The 11,532-nt window shown below is 43.2% G+C and overlaps 1 protein-coding gene across 7 annotated transcripts in view; it reads left to right on the top strand.

Moving 5' to 3' along the window:
* LOC140720334 (butyrophilin subfamily 1 member A1-like) overlaps positions 1-5,752 on the top strand; it is a 46,266-nt gene extending 40,514 nt beyond the window's left edge. For all 7 annotated transcript variants that reach the window (XM_073035204.1, XM_073035227.1, XM_073035222.1 and 4 more), the window contains one exon: positions 1,217-5,752. In XM_073035204.1, coding sequence (XP_072891305.1) covers positions 1,217-1,773 — 557 coding nt within the window. In that variant the 3' untranslated portion in view covers positions 1,774-5,752. The remainder of the gene's footprint in view (positions 1-1,216) is intronic.
* Positions 5,753-11,532: the final 5,780 nt, after the last annotated feature.

The raw sequence follows: 11,532 nt of genomic DNA on the forward strand, positions 1-11,532 counted from the left end.
CAATGTTGTGCAGAACCAATTAAATTAGTGATCGAGTGACCAACTGAACGAATCTCCTCAGCCAACATAATGACCATATCCTTCCACTTTCCTCACTTGCAAAAGTCTATCTAAACAACCCTAGAAAGTCTGTAAATTTTATTTTTGTAAGTCATTTTCAATATGAATAAAGTATATTTTAATCCAAAAACGTATCAGGACTACAAAGTAGTAGTATGAAGGGGACTGGGACTGATTGGGATTGCTCTGCTGGAGCCTGACACAGTCTGAGGGTCACAATGAGGAACTGCAAACAGTCCTTTCAGGTGAGGCAACAAGCATGTCCACACCATCTGCCAAAAGTGGGATTTCCAGGTGGCCAACTGTTTTAATTCCTATTCCCACATGTCAGTCCATGGCCTCCTCTTCATTACCATGAGACTGATCGCTCTCAGGTTGGAGGAGCAACACCTCATATTCCATCGATTTAGCTCCAACCTGATGGCATGATTATCAATTTCTCCAACTTCTGGTAATTTGTTCCCCATTCCCCTTCCCTCATCATCAATTTCCTATGCTGGCCACATAAATAGATTAAAATTATTTATTTATTCTCCTCACCTGCCTATCACTCCTCCTGGGTTCCCTCTTCTTTCCCTTTCTCACAAGTTCCTCTCTATTCTCTATCAGATTCCTTCTTCTCCAGCCATTTACCATTATCACCTATCACCTCCCACCTCCTTATTTCCTGCCACTCCCCTACCTACCGACTCCACCTATCAAGTTCTAGCTTCCCTGACATCTAGTTTCATGTCTGATCCTTCACTTACTGACCTGGTGCTCTGGTTCCCAGCCCCCTGCAAAACTGGTATAAACCATCCTGAGTAGCATTAGGAAACCCCCTGGCCAGGATATTCCCATTTCAGTTCAGGTGCAACCCATCCATCTAGTACTCTAGCCTAATTACAGGACAACTTTTAAAATGACCAATTAAGCTATTAACCGGTTAATGGGGAGAATGTACAAACTGCTCCCAGACGGCGCTGGAATTGAACGCTGAACTCCGTAATGCCCTGAGCTGTCATAGTGGTGAACTAATTGCTATACTACTGTGACAAATATGTAATTTGATAATAAATTTGCTTTGAATTTGATGTTTTAATTGAATGTTGCTGCTGGTTACTCTCAGCTTATAACCTACATTATAACTCTTATCAATTTTTCCCATTTCTTGCAGCCTCTATAAAACTGGACACAGAAACAGCACATCGACAACTGGAGATTTCAAAGGATCAGAAGAGTGTGAGACTGACGAACTCCCAGACAGATGTTCCTGAAAATGAGGAGAGGTTTACAGCCTGGGAATGTGTGTTGGGATCAGATGGATTCACATCAGGGAAACATTATTGGGAGGTAGAAGTTGCGGGAAATCACAAGTGGTCTCTGGGAATTGCTGGAGAGAATGCAAATAGAAAGGGTGACCTTACATTAAAACCAAAGAATAAATTCTGGTCCATTGGGCAAAATGAGAAAGAAATCCATGCAAACGATAATGATAAATTGGATATCTCTTATCAAGAGGTTCCCAGGAAGATAGGAGTTTATCTTGATTATGATACAGGGGTAGTTTCATTTTACGATGCAAACACCAGGTCTTTCCTCTACACATTCAATGAGAAATTCTCTGAGAAGCTTTACCCTTTCTTTCACACAACACATCAGAAGAGATGGCTGAAAATCTGTTCCAAGCAGGAAACAAAACCCAGTAATCATTCTAAAAATAATGTCATTTAACACAGCAGGTCTGTGCAATATGGATTAAGTATGTGTGGCTGAGAAGCTGGGGCAGGGGCAGGGCTTGGGTTCTTGGATCATTGGGATCTCTTCTGGGGGAGGTATGATCTGTACAAAAGGGGTGGGTTGCACATGAACCTGGGGGGGGCAATATTTTTGTGGGTGGGTTTGTTAGAGCTGTTGGGGAGGGTTTAAACTAATTTAGCAAGGGGGTGGGAACCAGAATGAAGGGACTCAGGTTAGGACAGATGGTAAGAAAGCAAAGATAGCATGCAGTCAGACTGTCAGGAAGGGCAGGCAGATGATAGGACAAAATTGCAGTCGGCAGGGTGAGTATCAGTGCATTAGGGGAGCAGAATCAAAAAGGGTAGCAAATACGGTACTCAAAGTGTTAGATCTTAATGAATTGAGAGTAAGAAATAGGGTGAATGATCTTGTTGCACTATTACAGGTTGTCAGGTATGATGTTGTGGCCATGACTGAATCGTGGTTGCAGTTGGGAGCTGAATGTCCAAGGTTACACACTGTATCAGAGGGATAGGAAGGTAGCTAGGGGGGGGTGGAGTGGCTCTTCTGGTAAAGAATGGCATCAAATCAGTAGAAAGATGTGACAAAGGATTGGAGGATGTTGAATCCTTGTGGGTTGAGTTGAGAAACTGCAAGGGTTAAAGGACCCTGATGACAATTTTATTCAGGCCTTCCAACAGTAGCTGGGATGTTGAATACAGATTTCAATGGGAAATTTTTTTAAAAAGGCATGTCAAAAGGGCAATGTTATGATAGTCTTAGGAGATTTAAACATGCAGGTGTATTGGGAAAATTAGGTTGGTAATGGATCTCAAGAGAGTGAGGTTGTTGAATGCTTACAAGATAGCTTTTTAGAGCAGTTTGTCATTAAGCCTACTATGGGATCAGAAATACTGGATTGAGTGCTATGTAATGAACCAGAGGCAGTTAGGGAGCTTAAGGTAAAAGAACCCTTAGGAGCCAGTGATCAAAATATGATTGAGTTCAACTTGATATTTGATAGGGAGAAAGTAAAGTCTGATGTAGCAGTATTTCAGTGGAGTAAGCAAAATTACAGTGGTATGAGTGAGGTGTTGGCCAAAGTAAATTAGAAGGAGCTGCTGGCAGGGATGACGGCATAGCATAGCATCAGTTTATGGGAAAAATGAGGAAGGTGCAGGACAGATGTATTCCAAAAACAAAGAGATACTCAAATTGCAAAATTGTACAACCGTGGCTGACATGGGAAGTCAAAGCTAATGTAAAATCAAAAGAAGGGGCATACCACAAAGCAAAAATTAGCCGGAAGATAGAGGATTGGGAATCTTTTAAAAACCTACAGAGTAACTAAAAGAATCATTAGAAGGGGAAAGATGAAATATGAAAGCATGCTAGCAAACAATATCAAAGTTGATAGTAAAAGCTTTGTCATGTATGTAAAAAATAAAAGAGAAATGAGAGAGGGTATAGGACTGCTGGAAAATGAGGTCATAGAAATAATAACGGGGGACAAGGAAATGTCAGAGTAACTAATTGAGGAGTTTGCATCAATCATCACTGTGGAAGACACTAGCAGTGTGCCAGGTGTTGTAGTGTGTGAAGGAAGAGGAGTCAGTGCAGTTACTATCAAAAGGAAGAATATGCTCAAATTCTGGAATACCTAAGGGTACATAAGTCACCTGGAGCAGATGAACTGCACCCTAGGGTTCTGAAAGAGGTAGTGTTAGAGATTGTGGAGGCATTAGCAATGACCTTTCATAAATCATTGGACTCTTGCATGGTGCCAGATGGCTGGAAAATTACAAATGTCACTCCACTCTTTAAGAAAGGAGGAAGGCAGCAGTAAACCTGACCTCAGTGGCTGGGAAGATGTTGGACTCAATGTTAAGGATGAGTTTATGGAGTACTTTGTGACACAGGACAAGATAGGACAAAAATCTTGCCTGACGAACCTGTTGGAATTCTTGGAGGAGATTGCAAGTAGGATGGATAAAGGAATGCAGTGGATGTTGTATTTTTGGACTTTCAGAAAGTCTTTGGCATGTTGCCACACATGAGGCTGCTTACCAAGTTAAGAGCCCATGGTATTACTGAAAAGTTACTAACATGGTTATAGCATTGGCTGATTGGTGGGAGGCAGCGAGTGGGAATAAAAGGATCCTGTTCTGGTTGGCTGCCAGAGGGTAGCAGTATTCCACAGGGGTCGGTGTTAGGACCACTTCTTTTTATGCTGTATATCAATGATTTAGATGATTGAATGGATGGCTTTGCTGCCAAGTTTACAGATAATACGAAGATTGCTGGTGAAGCAGGCAGTGTTGAGGAAACCGATAGGCTGCAGGAGGACTTAGACTGATTAGGAGAAAGGGGAAGAGAGTGGCAAATGAAATACAATGTTGGAAAATGAATGGTCATGCACTTTAGTAGTAGAAATAAATGTGCAGACTATTTTCTAACTGGGGAGAAAATCCAAAAATCTAAGAGGCAAAAGGACTTGGGAGTCCTTGAGCTGAACACCTAAAGGTTAACTTGCAGGTTGTGTCAGTAGTGAGGAAGGCATTGCAATTTTAGCATTTATTTCAAGAGGTCTGGAATACAAGAGCAGGGATATGTTGCTGAGACTTTATAAGGCACTGGTAAGGCCTCACCTTGAGTATTGTGAACAGTCTTGGGCTCCTCATCAACGAAAATATGTGCTGGTATTGGACAGGGTCCAGAGGATGTTCACAAGGATGATACCAGGCATGAAAGGGTTATCATAGAAGGAATATTTGATGGATCTCAGTCTGTACTTGCTGGAATTTTGAAGGATGAAAAGGGATCTCATTGAAACATTTCGAATGTTGAAAGGCCTAGACAGAGTAGATGTGGAAAGGATGTTTTCCATCGTTCAGGAGTGTAGGACAAGAGGGCACAGCCTCATGATAGAAGGACATACATTTAAGGTACAGATGCGGAGAAATTTGTGAATTTGTGGAATTTGTTATCACATGCATCTGTGGAGGCCAGGTCGTGGGTGTATTTAAGGCAGAGATTAATAGGTTCCTGATTGGACATGGCATCAAAGATTACAGGGAGAAGGCTGGGGAATAGGGCTGAGGAGGGGGAAACAAGGATCAGCCTTGATTGAATGGTGGAGTAGACTCAATGGGCCAAATGGCCTACTTCTGCTCCTATGTCTTATAGCCTTATGGTCTTATAAATATGTAAATATGGGAGTTCTTTGAGCAACACACACAAAATGCTGGATGGGAATAGATAGGTGACATTTTGGACTAAAGCATCATCAGGAATAGAAAGGAGGGAGGAAGACAGAATAAAAGATGGTCTAGGGGGAGGAGTACAAACCGGCAGGTGATCGGTGAGACCAGGTGAGCTCATATTCCATCTGGGTAGCCTCCACCCTGACGACATGAACATCAATTACTCTAAATTCCAATATTTTCCCCCTTCAACTTTTCTTTTGCTCCATTTCCCATTCTGTCTCCCCTTTTACCCTTTCCCTTCTCTTCACATCATAAAATTAAGGTAACCAATAGAAAACAGTGAGGTGATATTAATGATAGATTTTAAATATTAAAGATTAGCTTCATTTGGTGCATGTACATTGAAACATATTCACTGTACTCAGTGATGCGTTGTTTGAATCAAGGACCAACACAGTGTGCTGGGGACAGGGGCACCATGCCTCTGGCGGCAGCAACACATGCTACTAACCCCATCCCATACATCTTTGGAATGAGGTAGGGAACTGTATCAAGACTGATGAAGGGTCTCAGCCCAAAACATCGACTGTTTACTCTTTTCCATAAATGTTGTCTGGCCTGCTGAATTCCTCCAGCATTTTGTGTGTGTTGCTTCATCGAAACTATCACTTATTTTATTATTCTGTTTCACAAAGTTTACTGCCTCCTCTGTAAGCAACAGTAAGATCCTATTTTATAAATCGAAATAAACTTTTTTAATAATAAAAATATTTACAAAAATAAACCATGCAATGTCTTTAAATTCTTACATTCATAGTCAATGCATTACACTTTGTTTATTGCATTCCTTACAACCAATAGGACTGGGGTGTTAACTGCTACAATAATTGAAGAGCTTTCTCATCCAACCCAGACTTGTCCTGTCCAGTAGGGGAAGAACCCTATACGGTACCATGATGAGGGCAACATCAGATGTGTTTTTGCCCCTGTTGTCCAAGGACTTACCCACTGTGACCCATCTGACTCACTCCATTTTGCATCCCAAGGCAGTTCTGGGGATTCCCAGCAGGAGGATTGGAGGATGTTTCACAGTTGCATCAAGTACAGCAGCCCTGAGAGCACCTCACACCTGATTGGTGTTCTTCCCAGTTATCGACAAGGAACACCCTCCCAGAATCCCAATTTCTCTTCTACCTTCCCAATGCACTCCAGCCAGTACTTGTTGTATTGGTCCAGTTGCCAAAGAGCATGGCCTCACTCTTCATTCAGTTAACCCTGGCCCCCGATGCCAACTCAAACCAATCGCAGGTGCTGATCAATTTGTGAACTGACCTTGGATCTGGTGATGGTGATGTCATGTACTGGGAGGATGGGTTACTTGGCCAAGTAATAATGACCTGTGCTGATCAACTGACTACGGTATTCACTACAATCTTTAACCTCTCGCTTCAGCAGTATGTGGTACCCACCTGTAATCAGTATTACAGCTGAACAAGGGGGACTATGGAGCTATGAGGGAGGAGCTGGCCAAAGTTGACTGGAAAGATACCCTAGCTGCAATGACAGTGGAACAACAATGGTAGGTATTTCTGGGAATAATTCAGAACGTTCAGGGTCAGTTCGTTCCAAAGAGGAAGAATGATTCTAAGGGGAGTAGGGGGCAACCGTGGCTGACAAGGGAAGTCAAGGACAGTATAAAAATAAAAGAGAAGTATAACATAACAAAGATGAGCGGGAAGCCAAAGGATTGGGAACCTTTTAAAGAGTAACAGAAGATAACTAAAAAGGCAATATGAGGAGAAAAGATGAGGTACGAAGGTAAGCTAGCCAAGAATATAAAGGAGGATAGTAAAAGCTTCTTTAGGTATGTGAAGAGGAAAAACATTAGTTAAGACCAAAGTTGGGCCCTTGAAGGCAGAAATGGGTGAATTTATTATGGGGAACAAGGAAATGGCAGACGAGTTGAACAGGTATTTTGGATCTGTCTTCACCAGGGAGGACGCAGACAATCTCCCAGATGTAATAGTGGCCAGAGGATCTAGATCATATATGTCAAACTCAAGGCCCGCGGGCCAAATCCGGCCCGCGGTGGAATTATCTTTGGCCTGCGAGATAATATCTAATTACTATTAACGCTGGCCCCAGTAAACGTAAGACGACACTATGAAACGAAACACCACGACAAATACAAGCATCTGGACAAGAAACAGAAGCTCCAGAAGGTCGAAGAGTTGAAAAGAAGTCTGGCGTCACAGCAGGCTATGTTCACAAAAGCCAAAACACAAAGTGAGGCTGCTGTCAAGGCTAGTTTTATTGTGGCAGCAGAGATCGCTAAGTCAGCCCGGCCCTTTACCGAGGGAGAATTTGTTAAAAACTGCATGATGAAAGTTTGCGACGTCGTGTGCCCAGATAAAAGGCAAGCATTTTCAAATGTGAGCCTGAGCAGAAACACCGTTGCTGACCGTGTACGTGAGCTTGCCACCAATCTACAACAACAGCTGGTGGGGAAGGGAAGAGATTTCATCGCATATTCCCTTGCTGTGGATGAGAGCAGGGACACTTCTGAAACTGCCCAATTGTCAATTTTCATTCGTGGAGTGGCCTCAAGTCTGTGTGTAACAGAGGAACTTTTGGGATTAAGATCAATGCATGGCACAACTACTGGAAAAGATCTCTTTGAAGAGGTATCCAGATGTGTAAATATAATGAGGCTGCCTTGGGATAAACTTGTGGGACTGACGACAGATGGAACGCCCGCGATGTGCGGTCAAAAGAGTGGATTGGAGGGCAGGATCCGGGAGAAGATGCGGGAGGAAAACGGCGCAGGTGAGCTGACAGCTTATCACTGCATCATACACCAGGAATCGTTGTGTGACAAAGCCTTGAAAATGGAACATATAATGAGCACAATAACACGAGCAGTTAACTTCATAAGAGCCAAAGGTTTCAATCACCGCGAGTTCAAGTCGTTTCTGGAGGAGTTGGGTTCAGAATATAATGATTTGCCCTATCACACAGAGGTGCGATGGTTAAGCCAAGGAAAAGTGCTGAAAAGATGTTTCGAGTTGCGTGAGGAGATCTGTCAGTTCATGGAAAGCAAAGGGAAAGACACAACAGAGCTCCGGGATAAAAAGTTGCTTTGTGAAATGACGTTTCTGTGTGACATCACGAGCCATCTCAATGCGCTCAACCTGCAGCTTCAGGGGCGGGGTCGTGTGATCACAGACATGCACGCTGCAGTGAGGGCTTTTAAAACCAAGCTGCGCCTGTGGGAGACGCAGATGCAGCAAGAAAACTTGAGCCATTTTCCGTGTTGCCAAACTATGAAAGAGCAGGTTTCTACGGCAGTGTTCCCACGTGCAAAGTTTGCTGAAAAACTTAGCATACTTGGTGCCGACTTCACACGGCGATTTGCCGACTTTGAAGCCCAAGAAAGCAGGTTTGAACTGCTCAGTAATCCATTTGCAGCTGACGTGGAAAGCGCACCAACCAACATACAAATGGAGCTGATTGAACTCCAATGTAGTGACACACTCAAGGCAAAGTATGACTCGGTGGGCGCTGCACAGTTTCTACGTTTCATTCCCGACACAATGCCCCAGCTGCGTACCCAAGCTGCTCAAATGCTCTCTATGTTTGGCAGCACATATCTGTGTGAACAACTGTTCTCTTTGATGAAGATAAACAAAACATCACACAGGAGTCGTCTTTCTGATGAACACCTTCACTCAATTCTGAGGATTTCCTCAGCTCAGAGCCTGACTCCAAACATTGATGAACTTGCATCCAAGATGAGATGCCAAGTATCTGGCTTAGACTAGTGTGAATCACAGAGTGTTGGCCTGTGGAAAAATGTTTTCATTAGAAATTACTCCGGAAAAGCTGCAGATAAAGCCATAAGAAATAAATGCAACTGATTTTTTATTTATTTAATGTTCAATGTTGTTTTTGTAGGCAATAACCTAAGCTTTGTTCGTTCCAGGTTAATATGTGTAATAAATTCATTTCAATAAGTTTTGCAATAAACGTTGAACCAGTCCGGCCCTCGACTTGTACCGATTTTTTAATTTTGGCCCACTGTGTATTTGAGTTTGACACCCCTGACCTAGGGTAATGGAGGAACTGAAGGAAATTCACATTAGGCAGAAAATGGTGTTGGGTAGACTGATGGGACTGAAGGCTGATAAATTCCCAGGGCCTGATGGTCTGCATCCCAGAGTACTTAAGGGGGTGGCTCTAGAAATCGTGGATGCATTGGTAATCATTTTCCAATGTTCTATAGATTCAAGATCAGTTCCTGAGGATTGGAGGGTAGCTAATGTTATCCCACTTTTTAAGAAAGGAGGGAGAGAGAAAACAGGGAATTATAGAACAGTTAGCCTGACATCAGTGGTGGGGAAGATGCTGGAGTCAATTATAAAAGATGAAATAATGGCACATTTGGATAGCAGTAACAGGATCGGTCCGAGTCAGCATGGATTTACGAAGGGGAAATCATGCTTGACTAATCTTCTGGAATTTTTTGAGGATGTAACTATGGAAATGGACAAGGGAGACCCAGTGGATGTAGTGTATCTGGACTTTCAGAAAGCCTTTGATAAGGTCCCACATAGGAGATTAGTGGGCAAAATTAGAGCACATGGTATTGGGGGTAGGGTACTCACGTGGATAGAAAATTGGTTGGCAGACAGGAAACAAAGAGTAGGGATTAACAGGTCCTTTTCAGAATGGCAGGCAGTGACTAGTGGGGTACCGCAAGACTCGGTGCTGGGACCGCAGCCATTTACAATATACATTAATGATTTAGATGAAGGGACTAAAAGTAATATTAGGAAATTTGCAGATGACACAAAACTGGGTAGCAGTGTGAAATATGAGGAGGATGTTATGAGAATGCAGGGTGACTTGGACAGGTTGGGTGAGTGGGCAGATGCAGTTTAATGTGGATAAATGTGAGGTTATCCACTTTGGTGGCAAGAACAGGAAGGCAGATTACTATCTGAATGGTGTCAAGTTAAGAAAAGGGGAAGTACAATGAGATCTGGGTGTCCTTGTTCATCAGTCACTGAAAGTAAGCATGCAGGTACAGCAGGCAGTGAAGAAAGCTAATGGCATGTTGGCCTTCATAACAAGGGGAGTTGAGTATAGGAGCAAAGAGGTCCTTCTGCAGTTGTACAGGGCCCTGCTGAGACTACAGCTGGACTATTGTGTTCAGTTTTGGTCTCCAAATTTGAGGAAGGACATTCTTGCTATTGAGGGAGTGCAGCATAGGTTCACAAGGTTGATTCCCAGGATGGCATATGTTGAAAGATCGGAGCGACTGGGTTTGTATACACTGGAATTTAGAAGGATGAGAGGGGATCTGATTGAAACATGTAAGATTATTAAGGGTTTGGATGCGCTAGAGGCAGGAAACATGTTCTCGATGTTGGGGATTCCAGAACCAGAGGCCACAGTTTAAGAATAAGGGGTAGGCCATTTAGAACAGAGTTGAGGAAAAACTTTTTCACCCAGAGAGTTGTGGATCTGTGAAATGCTCTGCCTCAGAAGGCAATAGAGGCCAATTCTCTGGATGCTTTCAAGAAAGAGTTAGATAGAGCTCTTAAAGATAGCGGAGTCAAGGGATATGGGGAGAAGGCAGGAATGGGGTACTGATTGTGGATGATCAGCCATGATTACATTGAATGGTGGTGCTGGCTCGAAGGGCTGAATGGTCTACTCCTGCACCTATTGATTATTGTTTATTGTCACCTACTTCAAGCAGGTTTCAATTATACTGGTGGCCAAGAAGACATGGGGAGTCCTCTTGCGCTTACATCCACAGTGATGAAGCATATTAGCTCCCGCCTGAGAAGCAGCTTAGATCCACTCCAATTTCCCTTCCATCGCGCAGATCCACAGTACATGCCATCTTATTGGCACTTCACTCAACCCTGGAACATCTGGACAGCGAAGATGCATACATCAGCTTGTAGGCAGCACGGCACACGGCAGCAGCGGCCTTTCAGATCTGGTGCTACTTTAATTTAGTTTTTTAATTTAATTTAATTTAAATTAAATTTACCACCTTGATGTTGCCCTAATCTCTGAAGTTAGAAACATAGAAAAACTACAGCTCAATACAGGCCCTTCGGCCCACGATGCTGTGCCGAACATGTACTTACTTCAGAAATTACCCAGGGTTACCCATTGCCCTCTATTTTTCTAAGCTCTATGTACCTATCCAGAGACCCTAACGTATCTGCCTCCACCATCATTGTCGGCAGCCCATTCCACACACTCACCACTCTGCGTAAAAAACTTACCCCTGACATCTCCTCTGCACCTACTTCCAAGCACCTGAAACCTGTATCCTCTCGTGATAGCCATTTCAGCCCTGGGAAAAAGCCTCTGACTATCATGAATGAGTGAATGCCTCTCATCACCTTATACACCTAAGTTGTGTTCTTTAGCCTCTTCTATGACTTAGCTTTCAGTCTGTGATGCATGGTAATTGGCTGCAAGGAAGAGAGCACCGAGTGTAGTGTATCTACATTTGCTGATGATA

Source organism: Hemitrygon akajei, chromosome 2, assembly GCF_048418815.1.
Source record: "Hemitrygon akajei chromosome 2, sHemAka1.3, whole genome shotgun sequence".
In the NCBI taxonomy this organism is placed as follows: domain Eukaryota; kingdom Metazoa; phylum Chordata; class Chondrichthyes; order Myliobatiformes; family Dasyatidae; genus Hemitrygon; species Hemitrygon akajei.